This window comes from Scyliorhinus canicula, chromosome 10 (assembly GCF_902713615.1).
Source record: "Scyliorhinus canicula chromosome 10, sScyCan1.1, whole genome shotgun sequence".
Taxonomy (NCBI): Eukaryota; Metazoa; Chordata; class Chondrichthyes; order Carcharhiniformes; family Scyliorhinidae; genus Scyliorhinus; species Scyliorhinus canicula.
The window spans coordinates 109,745,728-109,773,403 of record NC_052155.1 but is presented as its reverse complement, the minus strand read 5'-3'; the positions used below and the strand labels follow the sequence as shown (position 1 = coordinate 109,773,403).

Below are 27,676 nucleotides of genomic sequence, written 5' to 3'. Positions count from 1 at the left end.
GAATTATTTTAAAATCACTGGATAACCAGAAAACCTCCAAAGATCTAAGAAAAACCTGAATTCAAATTCACTATCATTGATACTGGCCTAAATATCCAAAGGAAATAAGATTGTAATCCTTCATGTGCCTATTTGGTTTGTAAATGAACAAGGAACCACATCAAAGACAATTCTCCCCAAAATTTCCAAGTGTGGTCTCCGTTGGGAAACACTGCGTGATCCAGATTGTAATCCACCCACACTTGGAATTTTTTTGGAGGGGAGTGACTTTTGCACCAGCACTGAGGGGGTGAGGCCTAAACATGCGGCAAGCACAGCTTCACAGAGATTGGGGCATCCATTTTAAGTAACAGTAAAGGCCCCCACACCACTACCATCACCGGCATGGGTGCTTTATGCTCCCCCCAGCATCACCCTCGCCGACATCAATGCCCTCTCCCAACACCCTCACAAGGATTGCTGGCATTGGGGTCCTCTCAATGAGTCTCCGTCAAGCTGCACCCGCAATCATCAGTAGAAGCAGACTACTCCCAATGAGCCACACCCAGCTATGCCCCTGTTTATGTCCCACCCCTGTCATGCCCCAGCCCCTTAATTCCCCTCCTTCCAGGCTCCACCCTTTGTATTCTCCCCCTTTCAGGCCATGCCCTTTGGCAGTGCCAGGCTTACACTGACCCCTGGCAATGCCAACCTGACAATACCACAGCCCTGCCATGTCCCCAACTACCCAGGACTTACAATGTCCTCACAGCCATTGATGTGGTCACCACATCATGGTCTCATAAAATGTCAATAATTCTTAGATCAATAAGACCACCTGCTGAGCTGAAGCATTTGAAACCCAGCCACGCATTCTTAATGGAACAGCTGTGATAACAAAAGTTTCCATCTCCACTGCAGATATCCCTTTCCATTTCAAAACAAAATGTCTGTCAATCAATGGAGGAGGAGCTTGTACAAACCATTTCTTCTACCTTCAGAAACAGTTTTAAAAACCTGGGACTGGATTCTCCGTCGGCTGACACCGGAATCAGGAAACATGATTGGGCGGAGAATCAGTTTTGATGCCAAAATCGTGGCGGGCACTGGTTTCACGCCAAATCACAATTCTCTGGTGGCTGACAGAGGCGTCAATGCGTTCCACTCGTACGTAAATACCCTTGGCATACCATTAGCGGGCCTGACCCAGTATTCTCAGGGGCCTCCGGGATTCTCTGCTTTCACTGCGGCGAAATCCCGAGGGCTAGGTTCACTTGTGCTTTTAAAAATCATGTGACAGGCGCCGTGGCTGCTGAGGGAGAGGGGGCACAGAAAGTGACCAACATCGCGATAGTTTGCTGACAATCGTGCATTGGCTGGAGGGCTTCTGCCAGGGCTGGGGGGAATAGCGGAGGGTGGTCAGGTGGGCTGTGGGGTCGGGGTGGACGGACCCAGAACACCATTGCTGCGATCTGCAAGGCAGCCATGCAGCTGTGTATGCCACTGATTGCTCACTGAGAAAACAGGCAACTGCGAAAAAGATAGGACAGGTTAGGGACAGAAATGGTAGGATGGTAGCAGACCCAAAAGAGGTTAACAAGACCTTTGTAAACTTCTACCGAGGGCTATATACCTCTGAACCCCCTGAGGGGGGCTCGGGGATGGAACAGTTCCTCAACGGACTGAACATGTTGGTGGGGGAGGACAGCACACAAGGGCTGGAAGCACTGCTAGAGCTCTGCAAAATCGTGGAATTCATTAATTCCATTGAGTTAGGGAAAGCGCCAGGATCAGACGGGTTCCCAGTAGGCTTTTACAAACAGTTTGCAGCAGCACTGGCCCCGCACCTATGGGAGATGTTCAACAATTCACTGTCGAAGGGGGCCCTGTCACCCATGCTGGCCCAGGCCTCGATCTCACTGATCCCCAAAAAGACCTGTGTGGAGTGTTGTATCTGTCCAATTCAGATACTTCAATCAGCTCCTGAATTAAAGTTTACACTGGTGTCTTTATTTATGAGAACAATGTACCGACACAGATATAATGGAACACACTTTATTAAATATAGTTAACCTGTAAATCACCCACTATACATACAATAAACACCCAGGGTTTGATTATACTACCGCAAAGGCAGTTTGGTATGCTGTAGATCCGATCCCCGAGTCCCTCTGGTTCCTCTTTGCAAAGGTGACTCTCGCTGGCTGTTTCTTGCTTGCTGGATCCGGGCTATGAATAATAGACCTGTGCATTTCAATGGGGTGCGATGATCCCCTGCTGGGTCTCAGTAGAGTGCAATGATCTTTGATGGGACAGGCCCAGACATGTTCTGGAGTTTGTCTGTTGGTTGTGTATTTGACTTTGGTCAAGTTTAGATTCCAACAAACCCGAGGTTTGACTGCAGTATGATTTTAAAATGCCAATTCTTTAATTTAGGATATCCAATTTAATCGGCCTTAAAACTAGGCTCTGATTATATTACCACAGGAACATATAGACCCATCTCTCTCTTAAACACTAACGCAAAAATCCTCGCAAAAGCACTAGCGAACTGACTGGAGAGCCGACTGCAGAAGTGATTACGGAAGATCAGATTGGGTTTGTCAACGGCAGACAGCTAATTATGAACATCAGACGCTTGCTGAATGTAATAATGACCCCATCTGGGAGAGGACACCAGAGGTGATTGTCACCCTGGATTCTGAGAAAGCCTTCGATCGAGTAGAATGGAGCTACCTCATGAGGTGCTTGAACAGTGTGGGTTTGCAACATGGTTCACCATGTGGGTGAAGCTCCTGTACAGCGCCCCTATGGCGAGTGTATGGACGAATACGACCAGCTCTGAATACTTTTGACTGCACAGGGGAATGAGGCAGGGATGTCCACTATCCCCGCTCCTGTTCACACTGGCAATCGAACCACTGGCCATTGCCCCAAGATCGGTGGATTGGCGGGCCGGCATTCAAAGAGGGGGTAGAGAGCAAATAGTCTCACTTTATGTGCTCTACATGTCGAACCCCGCCCCCCTGCTGGCATGGGAAAGAAAACCAGACTCCTCATGGATAAAAGCAAATTACTGCGGATGCTGGAATCTGAAACGAAAGGGAAAATGATGGAAAATCTCAGCAAGTCTGACAGCATCTGTAGGGAGAGAAAAGAGCTAACGTTTCGAGTCCGATGACTCTTTGTCAAAAACTCCCCATGGAGTTTGGTGCCATCTCAGGTTACAAACTCAACCTGGGAAAGAGCAAAATCTTCCCGGCGAACCTCTGAGAGGGATGGGAGACGCTGGAAGAACTAGCATCTGAGGCTGTTTAGCACAGGGCTAAATTGCTGGCTATGAAAGCAGACCAAGCAGGCCAGCAGCACGGTTCGATTCCCGTAACAGCCTCCCCGAATAGGTGCTGGAATGTGGCGACTAGGGGCTTTTCACAGTAACTTCATTTGAAGCCTACCCGTGACAATAAGCGATTTTCATTTAATTTCATTCATTTACAGTGACCTAAATCAAGTTCAGGTACCTGGGGTTCCAAGTGGCCCACACCTGGATGAGGATCCACAAATGGAACCTCTCCAGCCTAGTAGAGATGGTGAAGAGGGCCCTACAAAGATGGGACACACTGAGGACTTCCATTGGTTGCCATGGAGTGAGTGGGCACACACAGGGCAGATCCGGCTCGATGGTGTTGGTTTGGGCACTTTATACCTGTTAGCGGGGTAGTTCTGGAAGAAAGGTGGTGCAGACGATGTAGGGGAAGAGGTTCTCCCCAAAATTAGCATGTCGACTGGCTACCAGACCCGGCAAAAGACAGTTAAAAACCTGGCTAAGGAATTGGAGGAGTCCTGTGGCGCAGCAACACTTTCGCGAATGGTGGAGAGGGAAGGGTCGCTGTCAGTGGGAAAGTCCCAGATGGAGCAGTTGATGAGCTTCATCAAGGAGGAATTTCACCAACAAAGGAAGATGATGCACAGTGACTGGTCAAAGGAAGCACTGCGAGGGCCACTGGATCGGGTGGAGAAGTGCCACGAGTCACAAGGGCTGATGATATGTTAGGTGGCGAAGATCGTGTCCGGCCAGAGCGATCAGATTCTGTCTTTGGAGGCGGAGGTGGGGATCCTGGGGGTTGCTGGGGGTGAAGGTAATCCTATTTCTTGCACGTGTATAAAGTGTATTCTAGAATTGATATCTTTGTGCTGAATCGGGCAGTGCTGATGGGGGTGTTGGGGGTGGAGTATGCAGCAATTGTGATTTTGGATCATGTGGCACATTGACTGGAGGATGGCTTGGTCTCGGGGTGGGTGCAGAGCCAGGATGGAGGCTAGACTCAGGTCTCTTGGTGGATAAGGTGTTTTGTGAAAAGGTGAGACTGGTGATTGGGGATTTTGTGGAGTTTAATCAGAATGGGGAAGTATCGGCAGCCACATTCTGGGAGACATTGAAGGTGGTGGTTTGAGGGGACACATTGAAAGCTCACAGGGATCGGAGGAGGAAAGAGGAACATGAATGGCTGCTGGATGAGATAGTTGAGGTGGATGGAAGATACTCGGTGGCACCCACTAAGAAGTTGTTGGAAGAGAAGTGGTTGCAGTGGGGCAGCATGATAGGTTAATGACAGGCAAGGCAGTGGGGCAGCTACAGAGGGCAAGTGCAGTATGAGTACAGAGAGAAGGCGAGCCGCATGTTCGCCCACCAGCTGCAGCAGCAGGCGGTGTGGGCAGAGAATGGGGAGGTGGTGTCGGAGCCAGGCAAGATAAACGAGGTGTTCAGGCGGTATTATGAGAAGTTGTGAGGAGGCCAGTGAGCCAGCAAGCACCTTTTCGGAAAACACGTCATCCACCAAGAGACCTGAGGCTAGCGTCCATCCTGGCCTCTGCACCCTCCCCGAGACCGGGTGTTGTTGTACGTGAACAACCTGTTGTTGTTTGTGTCGGACCCGCTGGTAAGTATGGGCAGGATCATGGGACTGTTGAAGAGGTTTTGGCCATCTTTGGGTATAAGTTAAATGTTGGGAAGAGTGAGGTGTTTCTGGTCAATGTGGCAGGGTGGGAGGCCAGTTTGGGGGCATTGCCATTTAAGGTGTCTGGAGAAAGGTTCAGGTATTTGGGGATTCAGTTAACGTGAAGTAGGTCACGATGCACAGATGGAATTTGACAGCGTTAGTGGATGAGGTTATAATGGAATTTAAAGAGGTGGGATATTTTGCATTTGATGCTGGCAGGCGTTGCAGGTGTAATTGGGAGGAGTTGGAGGGGGAAATAGGTTGGGGGCTATGGTGTGAGGTAATGCGGCGGGTAAACTCAATCTCCTCCTGTGCGAGGATGAGCTTGATTCAGTTCAAGGTGGTGCATATGACTTGGGCAAAGCTGAGTGGGTTCTTCAAGGGATGGGTGCGAGAAGTGTGGGCGGGGACTAACGAATCATGCGCATGTGTTCTGGAGTTGCAAGAAGCTGAGAGATACTGGGAGGTGATGTTTCGAACGCTATCTAAGATAGTGGGGGGAGGAGGTCAAGCCCGACCCAATGCTGGCGATCTTTGGGGTGTTGCAAGTGCCGGAGCTTCTGGAGGGGAAGGGGGCTGATTTGTGACCTTCCCTCTCTGATTGCCTGGCGAAGGATCCTGTTATATTTGGAGGATGAATACGCTGCTGGGGGTGGCGACTTGGCTAGGGGACCTTATGACTTTCTCTGGTTGGAAAAGATTAAGTTCGATTTGAGCGGATCAGCAGAGAGCTTTGAGTTGCGGCGGGTGTTGTTCATGACGCTATTGAGGAATTGTTCATCATGGGGGGGGGGGGGGGGGGGGGGAGAGGAGGGGATTCAAAGGGAAAAATTGTACAAACAGTGGGCTGTGACTTTTTTTGGAATTTATATTTTGCTGTTGTTACATGTGTTTGGAATAAAATATATTATATAAAAAGAAGATGGGACACACTCCCTCTTTTGCTCACGCAAAGGTTAGCACAGTGGTTAGCACTGCCGCATCACAGCGCCTGGGACCCAGGTTCAATTCCGGCCTTGGGTCACTGTCTGTGTGGCGTATTCATGTTCTCCCCGTGTCTGCGTGTGTTTCCTCCCGGTGCTCTTGTAGAATTAATAGGATGGGAAGAGGGGGTGCGGGGGGGGGGGGGGGGAAGGAAAAAAGTGGGGGCAGGAAACACCATCTGGATGAAAGGAAGCCTATAGAGAGAGAGGAGAAGGAGCTGGGGGGGGGGGGGGGGGGGGGAGGAGGCCCTCTGTTGGAGGGGACAAGGGTCCCTCTCACATGGGCCAAACTGTGAGAACGGGCCAGTTTAACCCCCCACTCCCCAGAACTCAAGGGGGGGGGGGGTACGACAGGATCTCCATCCCCAGCAAAACTAATGTCAGGGTATTTATAAATTATGAACCATATAAAGAGCCCTGGCATTAGTTGTAAATACGTAAGTAAAGATGTGTGTAACACGTATCACTAAATGTTAAGAATTCCGATAAGAACACTTAAAAAAAACGATGTGATACACACCATTGTTAATAAAGTAAGGAAAGGATGGAACAGGAGTCACCTTTTTGAACATGGGGGCAGCCTGCGATGCTTGTGCTGATGTTGTTACTATGTTGATTATTATTGTTGTTTCTGTATTTGTCTGCAAAGTTTGAATAATAAATGCAAAATGCCAATAAAATATTTTTTCAAAAAAGAAAATGTCTCTCAGCTTTGAACATGTTTAATGACCCAGCCTCTGCGGCCTTCGGCAGTAAAGAATTCCACAGGTTGCTTACCCTTTGGAGAAGAAATTCCTCCTCATCTCTGTTTTAAATGGGCAACCCCTTACCCTAAGATAATGCCCTCTGTTTCTAGCCTTTCCCACAAGGCTGAAGAGCCCTCAGCATCTACCCTGACAAGCCTCTTGGGAATCCAATAGTCTCAATAAGATCACTCTCATTCTTCTAGACTCCATTGAACAGTCCCAACCTACTCAACTTCTCATAAGAAAATCCCTCCATACCCAAGATCATGGCAGAGATCTATAGTAAGGGACAGGAAATATACAACTATTAAAAGACCTCTAAGTTTACACATTATACTAGTCATAAGTTAAAAAAATACTGAGAAAACATTATCTAATATTTTTGTTAATTTTGCAAATGTAAACTTTTTTCAATCTTGTCTAGTGAAAATTTGGATTTTAAATATTCACTTATTTAAATGTAGAATATATATAGATGTGATTAAAAGGATGTCAATTTTTTGTGTTTAATATCCCGCAAAAATATAATTGTATTATGTTCTTCCTTTGTCTTATGTTATTCTGAGTTACTGATATTACTTTCATCTCCCCTCTTTACTATCACATGATATAATTACTACCATGGAGTATTCCACACACAAGATAAGAAAACAGTAGGTCAGTGATCTTTTATTACTTTAAAGACAACTTTATAGCACATATAAAACAACATAACGGGGAATGGGTGGAAGATTATTACTCAAATACAGCTTAATGTGACAAAATGAAACTGTGTTGTGCTATATGAAATATTATCTGAACCCCTTGGTTATATTACAGTTTTGTCGCATCCTCTTAATATGAAACTGATTAGGGCAACATCTGACTGTAGTATGCATTTGTAAATGTGCCTCTGCCTGACAAGAGAGCTACAACGCAGGATATCATCTTAAATAGTGAACAGTTCAAATTTACAAAATAGTATCAACAAATTATACTTTAATAATATGAGGTAAGGATTAAAGAATTGTAACTGTTCAAGCTGAGTATTGCTTTTCAAATTGATAGTTAATTAAAATATGATGTTTTATACATTTACACTAAGCAATTTTAATTAATTTTATAGTTTAGCCAAGAGGTTCACTAAACAGCAACCCTAATTTGAGCCCGTTCAGTATAACCAAGTAACAGCTATTCCAGTTGTATGAGTGGCCAAGGTTTATCTTGGTATAGTTCATAAAGGTGAGCACATCATTTTACCAGCACTTTCAACAATTTGTATGCAAATCCGGATCATTCTGTTATCCGCAACAGAAATGGTCATTGAATTATTATTGAAAAGTCTACACCTAGGTATCCCTGGGTTATGAGGCAGGAATCTTCATGCATCTCCATCAGGGGGTGGTTGACATAACTTGTACAATCTAGCAGGAACAAATGGCAGATGTTACATAACGAAAGGGCTCAATGTATCTATGATCAACAGGTCTATTGAGCATTCGCAACAGAACACTAAAATGAAGTAAACAATAACTAGACTATGAATAGGCCCCCCAACAATAAATATTTCACAGTGCATTTTGCTACATTTTAAAGCAAGCCTTATAAACTGTTTTGCTGGTCCTCAAACTACAAAACATCAGTGAATATGAATTTAGTGTGAATGTTACTGTGGGAAAAGCAACTTGCCTGGGCTATGAAAATAAATTAACTCATGGAAAATAAATAAACTTTCTATTATTTGGCACAACATCATATCAGATTTTCTACTGTCAATATTCTCATTGTGTTCCTTGACCATATTCACAGCACAGTAAATTAAAGAGAGATGATTAGAAACGGTTGCCGGGATTTTGCACCCCCATTTGCAGCGGGTGGAAATGCCGACAGTGGTGCAAAATCTCGCAAAAGACCAAAAACTGGATTTACACTGGCAGCATTTCCCAGAGTGATTGTTCCTGCCAGTTCACACATAATTATGAGGGCTCTCTGTAACGATCCTCCCTTCGCGCTGGAATGCCCACCCATGGTGGTGTGATGTCACATCGGCGCCATTGACGACTGTTTTGTAAAAACATGAAACCAGCAAGCTCACCTCTGCGGGGAATTTGGAGGTGGGTGCACAGTTTGTCGCCGGCCACCACTTCTTCAGAGGGGAGAGAGGGCAGTTGAAAGTTGAGGAGTGAGGGAGAGCCAGCTATGAGCCTCTAAGTTGACAGCGTGCTCCAAAATCGAGGGGCTGACGTCTTCGCAGCCATTTTCCTCGTTGACCATGAAATAGTGGCTGGGGAGCACTGTGCAGCCTTTAAATGGAGTGCCCCGCTGATTGATGTGCACAGCTGATGGTGGGGCAGATAAACCAGCGGCCACCTGCCACCAAGGTGGCATAAAACCCATGCAAAAATGTTTTTTATTCAAGGTGGCTAAAAATACTGTGCGAAAACCCACCAACACCGCCAGTGGGCTAATCACCACTTTTCCCAGCTGAAACCACACTTTGACGTACAGATAGAATAAGGACAGAGGTTCTGCTGAGGGAATATGAGCAGCAATGGGCTAAATTAAAAAGCAGACCAAAAAGGTAATAACCTTTGGATTACTACTTGAGCCTTGAACTAATTGGCATAGGTTCAATGAGATTAAAAAGGTAAATGTGTCTCTCAAAGTTTGGACTAGGAGAAATGGGTTTGAATTCATGGGTTCGAATTCATGGGACATTGGTACCAGCACTGGGGAAAGAGGGAGCTGTTCTGGTAGGATGGTCTTCACCTGAATCATGCTGGGACCAGAGTCCAGGCAAATCACATACCTAGGGCTGTAGATAGAGCTTTGAACTAAATTGCAGGGGGGAGGGTTCAGTTGTATGGAAAATTAGAAAATGGAAGTTAAAGGAGAAGTTAGGATTGCAGGTTACTGATGAGGCTGATTGTTACCAGAAAATAAAAAGGAAGGGACAGAACGAGGAATGTCATATTGCACCAAGAAAGTATACAAGAATAGGAAAATTTGATAATAGAATAAACCTAAAGGCTTTGTATCTAAATGCACGAGGCATTTGGAATAAAATTAATGATTTAACAGCACAAATAGAGACAAAGGGTATGATTTGGTGGTGATTACTCAGACATGGCTACAAGGGAACCAGGTCTGGGAGTTGAATACCCAAGGGTACTCGGTATTTCAGAAGGATAGAGAGAAAGGAAAAGGAAGTGGCATAGCTTTACTAGTAAAGGAAGGGATCAGTGCTGGAATGAGAAATGATATAGGCACTGGAGATCAAGGCATGGAATCAATCTGGGTAGAAATAAGAAATAGCAAGGGAAAAAAGACCCAGGTGGGAGTAATCTACAGGTCCCAAACAGTAGTCCCACACTGGGGCACAGTATAAACCAGGGAATACTGGGGCTTGTAAGAAATGTACAGCAATAGTCATGGGTGATTTTAATATGCATATAAACTGGATTAATCAAATTGGCAAGGGTAACCTCGAGGGATAATTCATTGAATTTATTAGAGATTGTTTCTTGGAGCAATAAGTTCTGGAACCAACCAGGAAGCAGGCTATTCTGGTTTTTGTTTTGTGTAATGAGGAGGGATTAATGAATAACCTCACAATTAAGAATCATCCAGTGAAGAGTGATCATAGTATGATGGAATTTCAAATTCAGTTTGAGAGCAAGAAACTGGCGTCCCACGCTAGCATTTTGGAGTTAAATAATGATAATTCCATAGGCATGAGGACAGATTTGGCTCGATTGGACAGGGCAGGACGTATTGGGCATTAGGAAAGGCTGAGGCAAAAGGGGATCATGGTGGATGATAGATGAGAATGGAAGCGTAGACTTCCGATTCGATTTGTGAAGTGGAATGGTCGATGGGATAAATGGAGCGATTAAGAGATCCTGGGCCTTGCACACCTGAAGAGTTTGAAGGTGGAGGTGATATTCCTACATACCTCCGAGTCTAAGATCAGATTAAGCTGAGGAACGGATGGGTGGGATAAGTATTCCATGCGGGGTTTGGCTCGAAGCTGCGGGAGATAGCCATTTTCCTGAATAAGAGCATGGGGTTTGTGGGAGCTAAGGAGGTACGGGACCCAGAGGGAGGTATATAATAATGACTGGGGTGCTGGAAAGGATGCTGGTGGTGCTAGTCAACGTATATGCACCAAACTGGAATGATGTGGGGTTTGTGAGGGATTTGCTGGGTGTGATTCCGAATCTAGACACATGCCAATTGATTATGAGTAGAGACTTCAACAGTGTGATGGAGCCGAGGGTGGATAGGTCGTGCCTCAAGTCAATGGGAAGGTTGAAGATGGCAAAGGAGCTGGGAGTGTTTTTGGAACAAATGGGAATGGTTGACCTGTGGAGGTTTAGGAACATGGGAAAGAGGGAGTACTCCTTCTTTTCCCATGTACATAAGGCATACTCGAGAATTGATTTCTTCATGGTGAGCCAGGCAGTGCTGTTAGGAGTGGTGGAGGCAAATTATGCAGGAATCGTAATATCCAATCATGTGCCACGTTGGATGGAGAGGCGGGTGCAGAGGCTGGAATGAAGATTTGACATGGGTCTTTTGGCAGGCAAGGTTTTTTGTGAGAAGGTGAGGTCGACGATCAAGGAGTATGTGGAGACTAACCAGAACGGGAGGTGGCAACGGCCACATTTTGGGAGGTGCTGAAGGCAGAGGAGAGATTATCTCATTTAAAGCACATAGAGACAGGAGGCAGAGGGAAGAGTATGGATGGTTGTTGGAGGAGTTGGTTGAGGTGGACAAGAGATACGCAGGGGCCCCTACAAAGGAGCTGTTGGCAGAGATAAAGAGATTGCAGGGACGGTTTAATAGGCTGACAATGGCGAAGGCAGTAAGGTAGTCAATAAAGGAGAGGGGGGGTGCAGGCTTCCGGTATGGACCATGGAGTAAGTGGTCACACACAAGGCAGCTCCTGCCCAAGGTTACAGAAAATAGCTCTTTTTTAAACAATCCGGGGTGGAATTTTGATGAAAAGGCGTAGGTGAATGTTGGAGGAGTACTTTCCCCCAGGAATGGTATGTTTCTTGTATGTTTCTTGGTTACCAGACCCGCAGAAACAGTGAAAGATTTGGCTGAAGCTGCAGCAAAGACAAAAGCCTCTTCCAGCATGCAGGCGGGGGAAGGGCGAGCTTAAAGGCCTCAAGCTGACTTGAGGGCCTTTATTAAAGCTGAATTCCAGCAGCAGAGGGAACAACTGTGAAAAGATCTCACCGAGGCCATTGAAGAAGCGGTGACGGCTGACTTCCGGTGACGGCGGGCGGGAGGCAGCTGCGCGTTGGAGGGTTCCCGTTCGGGAACGGCATTGTCGGGGATTGACGCCCGGTCCTAGGGGCAGCGAAGGCGGTGAAGGCCAGGAGAAAGCACAGGGAAGGGATATGTCGAGGTCCACTAAGAAAACGGCTGTGAAAACAGCTGAAAGTTCGTCGGGGAGTAGAAAGGTCACCGCGGGGTCACCAAGGAAAATGGAGGCTGGAGCATCAGGGAAGGCCGCATTGCTTACGGCTGAAGAAATAAGTAAGGTGATGGCTGCGGAATTCGAAAGGCAGTTTACAAAATACATGGAGACAATGAGGAAGGAGATGAGGGAGATTTTGAGTGTGCTGGTGGAGGAGGCGATTTCCCCGGTGACAACGGCGTTGGCGAGCGCAGTGGCGGAGGTGCGGGAGCAAGGTGAGGTGCTGAAGGAAGTGGAGGAGACATTATTGCAGCATGGTGATCAACTTATGTCGATAGGGAAGGAGATGCGGAAGGTGCTGGAGATTAATAAGGATCTGCGGATATGCGAGGAAAAATGGAAGACCTGGAAAACAAGTGACTCTATGGTGACCATGGGTGGTCCCGGACTCCTTTCTTCTTTTTCTCCCTTGTTTTTTGTTTCCACCGTGGGAGGGTTTGTTTTATTGGATGCATATATTGACGTTGTTTGGGGTGGTGGGAGGATGGGATCGATGTTTTTTAAAAAAAATAATTTTTATTCAAGTTTTCACAAATTTGTACCAACGAGAACAGAAAGAAATAAGAACAGTAACACCCCCCCCCACGGGATCATTGTATTGTTAAGGGGATTGATTTTGTATTTGTTACCATTTACTGTCTGTGGGTGGGGTGTAAATTTTGAAGGAAAATGTGAAAATGGAGAATATAAACATTTATTTAAAAAAAGGAGAGGGGGGTGCAATACGAATACGGGAGAAGGTGAGACATCTGCTGGCCCACTAACTGAGGAGGCAGGCTGCATCGAGATCAATTTTAAAAGTAAGAACGGAGAGGGGCGAGGTGGTATCAGAGCTGGGGGAGATAAACGGAGATACGACGAGAAGTAATATAGGTGGATTATAGCTAATATAGGTGCAAGGTGGAATGGAAGGGAACATGGGAAGGCTCCTGGACAGCTTGGAGTTTCCGAGGTAGGAGGACGAGAGGAGGCAAGCATTGGAGGAACCACTGGGCCTAAGGTAAGTGATTTATAGTGTTAGTGGAATGAAGTCAGGGCCTGATGGCTTTCTGGTGGAGTTTTAAAAGCACTTGTAACAGATTTGGCACCGCACTTGTTGGGGATGTTTAATGAAGCTGTGGAGAAGGAAGAGTTACCAGAGACATTAATGCAGGAAGTGATTACATTGGGGCAACACAGTAGCACAGTGGTTAGCACAGTTGATTCACAGCTCCAGGGTCCCAGGTTCGATTCCTGGCTTGGGTCACTGTCTGTGCGGAGTTTGCACGTTTTCCCCGTGTCTGCGTGGGTTTCCTCCGAGTACTCCAGTTTCCTCCCACTGTGCAAAGATGTGCAGGTAGGTGGATTGGCTATGCTAAATTGCCCTTAGTGTCATAAAAGGTTGGGTTAGGTGGGGTTACGGGGATAGGGTGGAGCTGTGGGTTTAGGTAGGGTGTTCTTTCGGAGGGCCGGTGCGGACCCGATGGGCTGAACGGCCTCCTTTAGCACTGTAAATTATATGATTCTACAATTCTATGAATACCAAAAAGTAGCAGGGATCAGTTAGAGTGTGGGTCATATAGGCCCATTTTGTTCTTTTATACTGACTTGAAGGTGCTAGCCAAGATGCTGGCGGGAAGAATGGAGGGATATGTGCCAGGGGTGATGGCAGAAGACCAAACGGGTTTCATAAAAGGCAGATAACTCTCCAGTAATATCAGGAGGCTATTGAATGCAATAATTTTTAAAACATAAATGTAGAGTACTCAATTCATTTTTTCCAATTAAGGGGCAATTTAGAGTTGCCAATTCACCTACCTTGCACATCTTTTGGGTTGTGGGGGCGAAACCCACGCAAACACGGGGAGAATGTGCAAACTCCACACGGACAGTGACCCAGAGCCGGGATCGAACCTGGGACCTCGCGCCATGAGGCAACAGGGCTAACCCACTGCGCCACCGTGCTGCTGCCCATTGAATGCGATAATTTCACCGTCAGGGAGAGGGGGGACGTGCCAGAGGTTGTTGACTCCATGAATGTGGAGAAGGTGTTTAGGGTAGGATGGATTTGGACTGAAGTTGGTGGCATGGGTGTGCTCGTTGTCTAAAACAAACTGAATTAGCTCATGGAGTTTTGGGCTGTACAGAGGTAAGAGACAGGGATGTCCACTGTCACCGTTGCTATTTGCGATAGCGATTGAACCCTTGCCGATGGCCCTTAGGTGGTCTGCAATGTGGCAGTGTTTGGGAGGGGGAGTAGTGAACAACGGGTATCGCTATACGCGGATGACCTGTTGTTGTTTGTATCGGATCCACTGGAGAGTAAGGGTAGGATCATGGAATACCGGAAAGGTTTGGGGTCTTCTCGGGATATAGGCTGAACGTAGGGAAGAGCAAGATATTTCCGGTGAACGCGCTGGGGCTGAAGGCCAACTTAAAGATGCTACCATTTAAGTTGGCTAGGGGAGTGTTTCGGTACTCAGTGATTCGGGTGACAAGAGAATGAGCCACGACGCACAAGGGAATTTGACCACGCTGGTGGAAGAGATTAAAAGGGATCTTAAGAGATGGGAAACACTGCATCTGGCGTTAGCAGGGAGAGTGCGGGTCATAAAAATGAACGTGTTGCCAAGGTTCTTGTTTATCTTCCAGGCCCTCTCGATCTTTGTCCCAAAGGGTTTCTTTCGGAAATTAGAGGCAATAATCTTGAAATTTGTATGGGTGGGGAAGGTGCCGAAGGAAAGAGGGCATTGCTACAGAGGCGGAGCCAGAAAGGGGGGACGGCACTCCCGAAAGAGCTACACTACGACGGGGCAGTAAACGTGGAGAGGGTAAGGTGGAGAGGGGGGGGGGGGGGGGAGGTAGCAGAATGGGTTAGGATGGAAGAGAAGTTCTTCAGGGGATCTAGCCTGAGAGCTGTGGCCCCTCTACCATTTGCCCTGGGGAAATACACAGAGAGCCCGGTGGTGCAATCGACAATCACAGTCAGGAACCAACTGAGGAGATACTTTAAATTGGAGGAGATGTCGGCGTTGACACAATCATGTTGGTACCACAGGTTTAAGCCGGGGGAGGTGGATGGGATGTATAAGAGGTGGAGGTGGGTGGGGCTGAAGAAGGTGAGGGAACGGTACCTGGAACGGCAATTTGCAGGTTTGGATGAGTTATGGGAAAGATTGGAGCTGCCAAAAGGGAGTGGGTTTAGATATGGGAGGTATGGAAAATAAGAAAAGAGTGGAGGGCTTCTCCCAAGTTGCCATGGTATACTCTGCTGGAGCATTTGCTGCTTCCAGACGAGCCTGGAAAGGGCTGAATTGTAGATATATACGGGTTGCTTGGGGAGCAAGTGAGGAAGATTCAATGTAAGTGGGAGGAGGAGCTGGGAGGGGTGAAATAGACTGGGGACGGTGGTGCGAGGCTATGTGTAGGGTGAACGCTACTAATTCTTGCGTGCGGATGAGCCTGATCCAGTTTAAGATGCCACACAGTGTGCACAAGACTCGAGCACAAATTAGCAAGTTTTTTTGTGGGGTGGTTGACGTGTGCGAAAAGTGTGGACGAGGGCCGGCAAACCATGTGCACATGTTCTGGGGGTGCGAGAAGTTGGTAAGGTGTGAAGTTGTAAGAATTAAGTAATGGCATGATGGGAAAATCAGTCAACTACTTGGTACAATGTAAGAAAGGCTGACTCCGCATAACTTAAAGTATGAATAAGATCAGAGAAGGTCAAGCTATTCTAAAATGCCTGACCACTGTAAATTCTGATAAGATTAACTCCTCATGACCCAGGGCTCTATGAGAAAGATAAGATAAGGTCAGGGAAGAAGGAGTAACCGGCCTTTTAATGTTCTATCAAAGGACAAGATAATGGTATGAGTGATGAGACTAAGATTCCTAGGAGGTCAGCAGGTTGTGCCATGTTTTAGGACATTGCTTATGTTTTTACCTCTGATCAAATTCCTGACTAAGCCGTAGTCACGCAATCCTGATAATGATAATGTATAAATACTGAACTGATTCTCTGTGTAAGCGCGGACTTGTGGAGGAATAAGCAGTGGGTAATAACTGCTCTCTGAACTCAAGTTGCAGCCATTACTGCATGCAGTCTTTTCGTAAATAAAGGCTCCTTATTTTGTTGAAACTAACTTTGTTGTGTCTTTCTACCGCAGTCCAGAAGCAGGAAAAATATTGACTTCTACAAAGGTACTGGGAAGCGGTATTTGGGACATCAGCCAAAATTAAATGGTGGCGATCTTTGGGGCCTCAGAGTTGCCAGAGCAGGTGGAGGGAAAAGAGGGCCGACGTTGTGGCTTTCGCTTCTCTAATTGTCTTCTCGTCCTCACTGTCAACAGGGGTGGTACCAGGGGATTGGCGAGTGGCGAATGTCGTGCCCCTGTTCAAAAAAGGGAATAGGGACAACCCTGGGAATTACAGGCCAGGTAGTCTTACTTCGGTGGTAGGCAAAGCAATGGAAAGGGTACTGAGGGATAGGATTTCTGAGCATCTGGAAAGACACTGCTTGATTAGGAATAGTCACAGCACGGATTTGTGAGGGGTAGGTCTTGCCTCACAAGTCTTATTGAATTCTTTGAGGAGGTGACCAAGCACGCGGATGAAGGTAAATCAGTGGATGTAGTGTACGTGGATTTTAGTAAGGCACTTGATAAGGTTCCCCATGGTAGGCTTATGCATAAAGTAAGGAGGCATGGGATAGTGGGAAATTTGGCCAGTTGGATAACGAACTAGCTAATCGATAGATGTCAGAGAGTGGTGGCGGATGGCAAATATTCAGCCTGGAGCCCAGTTACCAGTGGCCTACCGCAGGGATCAGTTCTGGGTCCTCTGCTGTTTGTGATTTTCATTAATGATGAGGGAGTTGAAGGGTGGGTCAGTAAATTTGCAGACGATACGAAGATTGGTGGAGTTGTGGATAGTGAGGAGGGCTGTTGTCGGCTGCAAAGAGACATAGATAGGATGCAGAGCTGGGCTGAGAAGTGGCAGATGGAGTTTAACCCTGAAAAGTGTGAGGTTGTCCATTATGGAAGGGCAAATATGAATGCGGAATACAGGGTTAACGGTAGGATTCTTGGCAATGTGGAGGAGCAGCGAGATCTTGGGGTCTATGTTCATACATCTTAGACAGTTGCCACTCAAGTGGATAGAGCGGTGAAGAAGGCCTATGGTGTGCTAGCATTCATTAGCAGAGGGATTAAATTTAAGAGCCGTGAGGTGATGATGCAGCTGTACAAAACCTTGGTAAGGCCACATTTGGAATACTGGGCGGGATTCTCCGACCCCACGCAGGGTCCGAGAATTGGCGGGAAGCGGCGTTATTTCCGCTCCCGCAGGTTTTCGAATTCTCCCGCCGGTAAAAAACCGGCGTTGTGCAAATCCCGTCGGCAGCCTGTGAAAACAGCTGGCGCCGGCGGGATTTCATTTTATTTGCACTGACCTTAAATCTCCGGCCCGGATGGGCCGAAGTCCCGCCGACGTGGCCACGGGTCACGTCGGCGAAATCACAGTTGATTAAAAACGGCGTCAACCATTGATGATGGTTGACGCCGTTCAGTGTCGGGGGTGGGTTGCGGCCATCGGGGGGGGGGGGGGTGGGTCGCGGCCATCGGGGGGGGGGGGGTGGGTCGCGGGCCATCGGGGGGGGGGGGTGGGTTGCGGCCATCGGGGGGGGGGGGGGTGGGTTTGCGGCCATCGGGGGGGTGGGTTGCGGCCATCGGGGGGGTGGGTTGCGGCCATCGGGGGGGTGGGTTTGCGGCCATCGGGGGAGTGGGTTGCGGCCATCGGGGGAGTGGTTTGCGGCCATCGGGGGAGTGGGTTGCGGCCATCGGGGGGGTTGCGGCCATCGGGGAGTGGGTTGCGGCCATCGGGGGAGGGGGTTGCGGCCATCGGGGGAGTGGGTTGCGGCCATCGGGGGGTTGCGGCCATCGGGGGAGTGGGTTGCGGCCATCGGGGGAGGGGGTTGCGGCCATCGGGGAGGGGGTTGCGGCCATCGGGGGAGTGGGTTGCGGCCATCGGGGGAGTGGGTTGCGGCCATCGGGGGAGTGGGTTGCGGCCATCGGGGAGTGGGTTGCGGCCAATCGGGGGGTTGCGGCCATCGGGGAGTGGGTTGCGGCCATCGGGGGAGTGGGTTGCGGCCATCGGGGGGTTGCGGCCATCGGGGGAGTGGGTTGCGGCCATCGGGGAGGGGGTTGCGGCCATCGGGGGAGTGGGTTGCGGCCATCGGGGGGTTGCGGCCATCGGGGAGTGGGGTTGCGGCCATCGGGGGAGGGGGTTTGCGGCCATCGGGGGAGTGGGTTGCGGCCATCGGGGGAGTGGGTTGCGGCCATCGGGGGAGTGGGTTGCGGCCATCGGGGGAGTGGGTTGCGGCCATCGGGGGGTTGCGGCCATCGGGGGAGTGGGTTGCGGCCATCGGGGGAGTGGGTTGCGGCCATCGGGGGGGTGGGTTGCGGCCATCGGGGGGTTGCGGCCATCGGGGGAGTGGGTTGCGGCCATCGGAGGAGTGGGTTGCGGCATCGGGGGGGTTTGGGGGCAGCGGCGGGCAGAGAGGGGGGGGGCGACGGATGCCCGGGGCCAACGCACCGTCGCCCCCCCCCCTCTGAACGCCGCTGCCCCCTACCCTAACCACCCCACCCCCTCACCACCCCTACCTCCCTCCAACGCCCCTACCCCCCTCCCCACCACCCCTACCCCCCTCCAACGCCGCCCCCCATCTCTCGCAACGCCGCAACCCCCCCCCCCTCAACGCCGCAACCCCCCCCCCCTCAACGCCGGGTCCCCCCCCCCCCCCTCAACGCCGCAACCCCCCACCCTCAACGCCGCAACCCACACCCCGTCCCCCTCCCTCTGAAGGCCGGTACCCACACCCCCCCCTCTCTCCTCCTCCCCCCCTTCCTTCCTCCTCCCCCCCTTCCTTCCTCCTCCCCCCCATCCTTCCTCCGTTAGTGGGGGGGGGGTGCGGCGTTAGTGGGGGGTGGGTGCGGCGTTGGAGTGGGTAGGGGTGGTGAAGGGGGTAGGGGTGGTGAGGGGAGGGGGTTGGGGTAGGGGCAGCGGCGTGCAGAGGAGGGGGGCAGCGGCGTGCAGAGGAGGGGGGCGACGGATGCCCGGGGCCAACGCACCGTCGCCCCCCCTCTGCACGCAGCTGCCCCTACCCCAACCCCCTCCCTTCACCACCCCTACCCCCTTCACCACCCCTACCCCCCTCCAACGCCGCACCCCCACACCCCCACTAACGCCGCACCCCCCCCCCCACTAACAGAGGAAGGAAGGGGGGGGGGAGGAGGAGAGAGGGAGGGGGGGGAGGAGGAGAGAGGGAGGGGGGGGGAGGAGGAGAGAGGGAGGGGGGGGAAGAGAGAGGGAGGGGGGGGGGAAGAGAGAGGGGGGGGGGAAGAGAGAGGGAGGGAGGGGGGGGGGTACCGGCATTGAGGGGGGGAGACCCGGCATTGAGGGGGGGGGGGACCCGGCATTGAGGGGGGGGGGGGGACCCGGCATTGAGGGGGGGGGGGCCCGGCATTGAGGGGGGGGGGGGTGCCGGCATTGAGGGGGGGAAGAGACCCGGCGGTGGAGGGGGGTAGGTGTGGTGGGGAGGGAGGTAGGGGTGGGGGGGAGGGGGGTAGGGGTGGTGGGGAGGGAGGTAGGGGGGGGGGGGGGGGGGGGGGGGGGGGGTGGTTAGGGTAGGGGGCAGCGGCGTACGAGGGGGGGGGCGACGGTGCGTTGGCCCCGGGCATCCGTCGCCCCCCCCTCTCTGCCCGCCGCTGCCCCCAAACGCCGGAACACACCCCCCACCCAAATGCCGGAACACACCCCCCCCCACAATGCCGGAACACACCCCCCCCCCCAAATGCCGGAACACACACCCCCCCCCCCCCAAATGCCGGAACACACACCCCCCCCCCCCCCAAAATGCCGGGAAACACACACACCCCCCCCCCAAATGCCGGAACACACACCCCCCCCCCCAAATGCCGGAACACACACCCCCCCCGAAATGCCGGAACACACACCCCCCCCCCCCAAATGCCGGAACACACACCCCCCCCCCCAAAATGCCGGAACACACCCCCCCCCCAAATGCAGGAACACCCCCCCCCCCCAAAAATGCCGGAACACACCCCCCCCCCCAAAATGCCGAACACACACCCCCCCCCCAAAATGCCGGAACACACCCCCCCCCCCAAAATGCCGGAACACACACCCCCCCCCCAAAATGCCGGAACACAACACCCCCCCCCCCAAAAGCCGGAACACACCCCCCCCCCCAAAATGCCGGAATACACACCCCCCAACCCCCCCCCCCAAAATGCCGGAACACAACCCCCCCCCCCCCCCCAAAATGCCGGAACACAACCCCCCCCCCCCCAAATGCCGGACACACACCCCCCCCCCAAAATGCCGGAACAAGACCCCCCCCCCCCCAAAATGCCGGAACACACACCCCCCCCCCCCAAATGCCGGAACACACCCCCCCCCCCCAAAATGCCGGAACACACACCCCCCCCCCCCCAAAATGCCGGAACACACACCCCCCCCCCCAAAATGCCGGAACACACACCCCCCCCCCCAAAATGCCGGAACACACCCCCCCCCCCCCAAACGCCGGAACACCCCCCCCCCCCCAAAAATGCCGGAACACACCCCCCCCCAAATGCCGGAACACACACCCCCCCCCCAAAATGCCGGAACACACCCCCCCCCCCCCCAAAATGCCGGAACACACACCCCCCCCCCCCCAAAATGCCGGAACACACGCACACACACCCCCCCCCCAAATGCCGGAACACACACACACACACCCCCCCCCCAAAATGCCGGGTCTGTCTCTCTCCTTATCCTCCAAAAAACGCCGGGTCTCACCACTTCCGCAGCTGGTGAAACTGACGCGTATCGCGTCAGTCAGCCGCTAGCCCCTCCGGGAACGGAGAATAGGGGCCTTAAAGAAGGCCCCGGCGCCGGAGTGATTAACACCGATTTTTTTCGCAGGCAACCCGCGTTACAAAGGGCTACGGAGAATCCCGCCCACTGTGTGCAGCTCTGGTCGCTTCATTTTAGGAAGGATGTGGAAGCTTTGGAAAAGGTGCAAAGGAGATTTACCAGGATGTTGCCTGGAATGGAGAGTAGGTCTTACGAGGAAAGGTTGAGAGTGCTAGGCCTTTTCTCATTAGAACGGAGAAGGATGAGGGGCGACTTGATAGAGGTTTATAAGATGATCAGGGGAATAGATAGAGTAGACAGTTAGAGACTTTTTCCCCGGGTGGAACAAACCATTACAACGGGACATAAATTTAAGGTGAATGGTGGAAGATATCGGGGAGGATGTCAGAGGTAGGTTCTTTACCCAGAGAGTAGTGGGGGCATGGAATGCACTGCCTGTGGAAGTAGTTGAGTCGGAAACATTAGGAACCTTCAAGCGGCTATTGAATAGGTACATGGGTTATGGTACAATGATGGGGTGCAGATTAATTTGTACTTAATCTAGGACAATAGTTCGGCACAACATCGTGGGCTGAAGGGCATGTTCTGTGCTGTATTTTTCTATGTTCTATATCTAAGGCTACTTTGTCTTTGGTCACTCGGTGCTTGGGTCACTCTGTGCTTGGGTCACTCTGTGCTTGGGTCACTCTTCTATGCTTGGGCCACTCTGTCTTGGGCCACTCTATCTTGGGCCACTCTGCTGTGATTGAGTTAATCTGTCTTGGGCCACTCTGTGCTTGCGTCACACTGTCTTGGATCATTCTGCTGTGCTTGAGTCACCCAGTCTTGGGTCATTCTGTCTTGGATCATTCTGCTGTGCTTGAGTCACTCTGTCTTGGATCATTCTGCTGTGCTTGAGTCACTCTGTCTTGGATCATTCTGCTGTGCTTGAGTTACTCTGTCTTGGGTCACTCTGTCTTGGGTCACTCTGTCTTGGATCATTCTGCTGTGCTTGAGTTACTCTGTCTTGGGTCACTCTGACTTGGGTCACTCTGTCTTGGATCATTCTGCTGTGCTTGAGTTACTCTGTCTTGGGTCACTCTGTCTTGGGTCACTCTGTCTTGGGTCACTCTGTCTTGGGTCATTCTGCTGTGCTTGAGTTACTCTGTCTTGGGTCACTCTGTCTTGGGTCACTCTGGCTTGGGTCACTCTGTCAAGGGTCACTCTTCTATGCATGGGTCACTCTGCCTTGAGTTACTCTGTCTTGGGTCACTCTGCTGTGCTTGAGTCACTCTGTCTAGGGTCACTCTGTCTTGGGCCACTCTGTCTTGGGCCACTCTGCTGTGCTTGAGTTAACCTGTCTTGGGTCACTCTGTCTTGGGTCACTCTTTCTTGGGCCACTCTGTCTTGGGCCACTCTGTCTTGGGCCACTCTGTCTTGGGCCACTCTGTCTTGGGCCACTCTGCTGTGCTTGAGTCACTCTGTCTTGGGTCACTCTGTCTTGGGTCACTCTGTCTTGGGTCACTCTGTCTTGGGTCACTCTGTCTTGGGTCACTCTGTCTTGGGTCACTCTGCTGTGCTTGAGTTACTCTGTCTTGGGTCACTTTGCTGTGCTTGGGTCACTCTGCTGTGCTTGAGTTACTCTGTCTTGGGTCACTTTGCTGTGCTTGGGTCACTCTGCTATGTTTGGGTCACCCGGTCTTGAGTCACTCTGTCTTGAGTCACTCTGCTGAGCTTGAGATACTCTGTCTTGGGTCACTCTGCTGCGCTTGAGTTACTCTGTCTTGGGTCACTCTCTCTTGGGTCACTTTGTCTTGGATCACTCTGTCATGGGTCACTCTGTTATGCTTTGGTCACTCTGCTATTCTTGGGTCACTGTCTTGGGTCACTCTGCTATTCGTGGGTCACTCTGCTATTCTTGGGTCGCTCTGCTATTCTTGGGTCACTCTGTCTCGGGTCACTCTGTTTCGGGTCACTCTGTCTCGGGTCACTCTGTCTCGGGTCACTCTGTCTCGGGTCACTCTGTCTCGGGTCACTCTGTCATGGGTCACTCAGCTATGCTTGGGCCACTCTGCTATTCTTGGGTCACTCTGCTGTGCTTGGGTCACTCTGCTGTGCTTGGGTCACTCTGCTATGTTTGGGTCACCCGGTCTTGAGTCACTCTGTCTTGAGTCACTCTGCTGAGCTTGAGATACTCTGTCTTGGGTCACTCTGCTGCGCTTGAGTTACTCTGTCTTGGGTCACTCTCTCTTGGGTCACTTTGTCTTGGATCACTCTGTCATGGGTCACTCTGTTATGCTTTGGTCACTCTGCTATTCTTGGGTCACTGTCTTGGGTCACTCTGCTATTCGTGGGTCACTCTGCTATTCTTGGGTCGCTCTTCTATTCTTGGGTCACTCTGTCTCGGGTCACTCTGTTTCGGGTCACTCTGTCTCGGGTCACTCTGTCTCGGGTCACTCTGTCTCGGGTCACTCTGTCTCGGGTCACTCTGTCTCGGGTCACTCTGTCTTGGGTCACTCAGCTATGCTTGGGCCACTCTGCTATTCTTGGGTCACTCTGCTGTGCTTGGGTCACTCTGCTGTGCTTGGGTCACTCTGCTATGCTTGGGTCACTCTGCTATGCTTGGGTCACTCTGTCTTTCTTGGGTCACTCTGTTTTGGGTCACTCCGCTGCACTTGGATTACTCGGTCTTGGTTCACTGTGTCTAGGGTCACTCTGTCTTTGTTCACTCTGTCTTGAGTCACTCTGCTATGCTTGGGTCACTCTGTCATTCTTGGGTCACTCTGTCTTGGGTCACTCCGGCCTTCTCAAGGGTTCAGAAGAGATTTACTAGAATGGTACCAAGCATTCGGAACATTTTAAAATTTGTTAATGAAATTACTGCAGCATTACTGGGAATACTATATTCATTGCTCATCTTTTAAAAAAAAAATTTAAAGTACCCAATTCATTTTTTTTCCAATTAAGGGGCAATTTAGCGTGACCAATCCACCTACCCTGCACGTCTTTGGGCTCTGGAGGTGAGACCTAGGCAAACATAGGGAGACTTTGCAAACTCCTCACGGACAGTAACTCAGGCCGGGATTCAACCCAGGTCCTCGATGCTGTGAGGCAGCAGTGCTTACCACTGCTCATCTCTAATTGTCCTTGGTATGATTTAGGTGCACCAACAATGATGTCAGGGAGAATGTTCCAGAATGTTTAACCCATCAACAGGAAGGAGCTGCAATAAAATTCCAAGTCAGGATGGTGTGTGCCTTGGAGGAGAACTTGCTGACGGTGGCCCTTATTCTTCGAGGTAGTAGAGATGTCAGGTTTCAAAGGAGCCTTGGTGAATTACTACAGTGCACCTTGCAGATGGTACACACTGTTGACACTGAACTAGTGGTCCAGTGCATGAGTATTTCAGATGGTGGATGGGGTGCAAATCAAATGGGCTGTTTTGTCCTGGGTGGCATCAAGTTGCCTCAAAGTTGTTGAAGCTGCAGTCCACCAGAGAAATGGGAGTATTGCCTACACTCTTGACTTGTGCCTTGTCGTTGTGGACAGATTTTGGGGTGTCAGGATTTGAGGCACGGTGGGGGTTGTTCATGACAATGTTTGAAGCATCGTTCGTCGTGGGGGAGGAGGTAGGGTAAGGAGTCAGGAGCTGAATTACTCGCGGAAGAATTCCCTGCTTTTGTATCCACACTATTTATACGGCTGCTCCAGTTCAGTTTCTGGTCGACTGTAAACCCCAGGATGTTGGCAGTTGGGGTTTCAGTAATTTCATTGAGGCTAAAGGAAAAGTGAATAGATTCTCATTTGTTGCAGATGATCATTACCTGACACTTGTCTGGCATGACTGTTGCCTGTCACTTTCAGTCAAGTCTAAATGTTGCCTAGGTATTGCTACATACAGCTTCAGTATCTGCCTCAGTATCTGAGGAGTTGCAAATAATAACGAACACTATGCGAATATCCCCGCTTCTGACCTCATGATGGAGGGAAGGATATTAATGAAGCAGTTGAAGGTGGCTGGGCCTAGGATACTCCCCTGCGTATGAGGAAAGAACAGGGCAGTGAGGCGAGTTGGATAGCTCTGCCAAACAGTCAGCTCCAGACACAATGGGCTGAATGGCTTTCTTCTGTGCTGTATCATTCCATAATTCCAAACTTGTGTACTTCTTATTGAATACACAGAAACTCTTCCTTGTTTTGGAGATTTTAAACAAAGGAATTGGTCATTTTGCAAATCAAACACCTGAAAGTAGAAGATCAATTTAGTCAGTCATGAATCAGTAGATTCATTTTGTTTTCAGGATGTGGGGATGCTAGTAAGGTCAGATTTACAGCTCACTCCTTGTGCCCTGTAAAAGTGCTGGTGATCCTTCTATTTGCTTTCCAGTAATTGTTTTATTACCAGGTGCCTTGCTATGCCACATCAGGATATTCAGTCAGTCACATGGTATCGCACTGAAGTTATGAAGTAATGTATTGGCCAGACCGCAGAGAAGAGGGTAGAATGGTAGCAGAGTGGTTAGTACAGTTGCTCCACAGCTCCAGAGTCCCAGGTTCAATTCCCGGCTGGGTCACTGTCTGTGCAGAGTCTGAACCTTCTCCCCGTGTCTGCGTGGGTTTCCTCTGGGTGCTGCGGTTTCCTCCCACTGTCCAAAGATGTGCGGGTTAGGTGGATTGGCCATGCTAAATTGGCCTCAGTGTCCAAAAAAAAGGTTAAGTGGGATATGATAGATATGTGGCCTTGAGTAGGGTGCTCTTTATAAGGGCCGGTGCAGACTCGATGGGCCAAATGGCCTCCTTCTGCACTGTAAATTCTATGAAGTGTTGGCTTTACTTCCATGAAGAACATGAGTGAACAAATTGTGTTTTTAGTGATAATTCAGAAGCTTTGAGGGTTTCCCCCTGGTGCTAGCCAACCAATTCAGTATCAAACTTTCCATGGTATTGATGTCATAAGCTCTTCGTTGTGAGAACAGTACCATAACCACTCTGCACTACAATATTCACCATAATATCCACATTTGTGTAAATGAGTGCCTGATGAATTGCACAGACCATAATCAGACAATCCACCCATCTTTCCAGTTCAGTGGCTGCTGTTATCAAACAGCAACAGCAAACCAACTAATATGACATTTCATTATTTCAATTATACAGAGCAGTTACCTTGGGGCTGACTGTGGTGTTCGGTCCCTCACTCCCAGATTCTTAGCAGAGTTCTGCACTCTTGCTCCCTAAAATAAAGCAAACACTTTCTTACTACACCTAAAGCCAGTCCAATTGTTTTAATGCATGGTTTGAGAAGCCACAGTGATGAAAATGCATCTTCAAATTAACATTCCCCATTCATAACATATAGCATCTGCAGTGCAGAGTTTCATGGATTATAGTAGGTTAACTGATGAACTGATTTCTTCAAGTAAATTGTCACTTTATGTCGGAGAGGATTTGCTGACAAATGATAATCAATCAAAAGTCAGAAAACGTACATTTTAATATTTATTCTAAATATCATAAATATTTCAAAGCCCTCAACATGTAAATTGATAACTTTGGACTGCAGTGACCATTGCCATTTAGGAAAACATGACAGCCAACAGAGCATAAGATCATGAAAGAAAATGAGATAAATGATCAGTTAATTTGTTTCTGGTGCAGTTGGCGATGGAGGAAAAAGCCCTAATAGAAGGAGAGCTTAAACCAAAACAGTAGATTCTGTAATACTCATAGGATCTGGCAGCATCTATGAAGAGAAATCAAGTTTTAGAGCTCATTTCATGGTCCCCAGCCGAGCATGTTTTTAGAGGGCTGGCTTGAAAACACAAGCAGTGGCAAGCCCACCACCTTCTTGCCCACCCTTGATCTGTCCCAATAACGTAGGGAGACATAAGCTACAAGATTAATTCCCACTTTTGTTCCTCCCCACCTGGCCACAAAACATGCCCTCCCACCCTGCTTGAACCCTCCCAAGGATGCCCTATTCCTCCCTATCCAACAACCCCAAACTTACCTGAGTCTGGCTGCTGTGATTGCCTTGATATGGGCCTGCCTGTCATCCCAGCAGGGCCCACTACTCAGTTCTGGCAATTATGGGACTGTTGTGCCATAATCATGGTGTGGCAATTACCTTGCTAAGAGAATTACTAGTTAAACACATTCATTGTATAATAAATAGAGACAGCTGGAACACTTTGGGAAAAGAGCTTCTTGTATGTTAGGAGTATTAAGGAAGTGCATTACAATAAACTAGCTTGAACCTAAAATGATTCTTCCACCACAGCCACTTATTGTGAGTGACAAATGGTAGCAGAGAATGAGCCTTAAGTTCGGTGACTGACTGCTGTATGTGAAGCCTTTTTGTTTCACCCTTCTGAGGGAAAAGAAGTGTACTCTTGCTGACAATTTAAGTTGTGGAATGGTGGAAGGATAGTGCAAAATTGCAAACTTTGACTATCCACCAATTTTTTCTGACGCTGAACCAAATCAGCAATTGAAGGATGAAGTTGAAAAATGGACCCAGGTTACTTCCATACCCTGTAAGAAACAAGGTATGGCATTAACATTATTGACCCAGCCAAAAGTAACAGTGGAAATTAC

The 27,676-nt window shown here is 49.8% G+C and overlaps 1 protein-coding gene across 1 annotated transcript in view; it reads right to left on the bottom strand.

Moving 5' to 3' along the window:
- Nucleotides 1–7,373: 7,373 nt before the first annotated feature.
- Nucleotides 7,374–27,676, bottom strand: part of prex2 (phosphatidylinositol-3,4,5-trisphosphate-dependent Rac exchange factor 2) — a 624,716-nt gene continuing 604,413 nt past the window's right edge. The window contains exons 32-33 of the mRNA XM_038808469.1: nt 26,246–26,313; nt 7,374–8,111 (exon numbers count right to left, since the gene is read on the bottom strand). Coding sequence (XP_038664397.1) covers nt 8,069–8,111; nt 26,246–26,313 — 111 coding nt within the window. The 3' untranslated portion in view covers nt 7,374–8,068. The remainder of the gene's footprint in view (nt 8,112–26,245; nt 26,314–27,676) is intronic.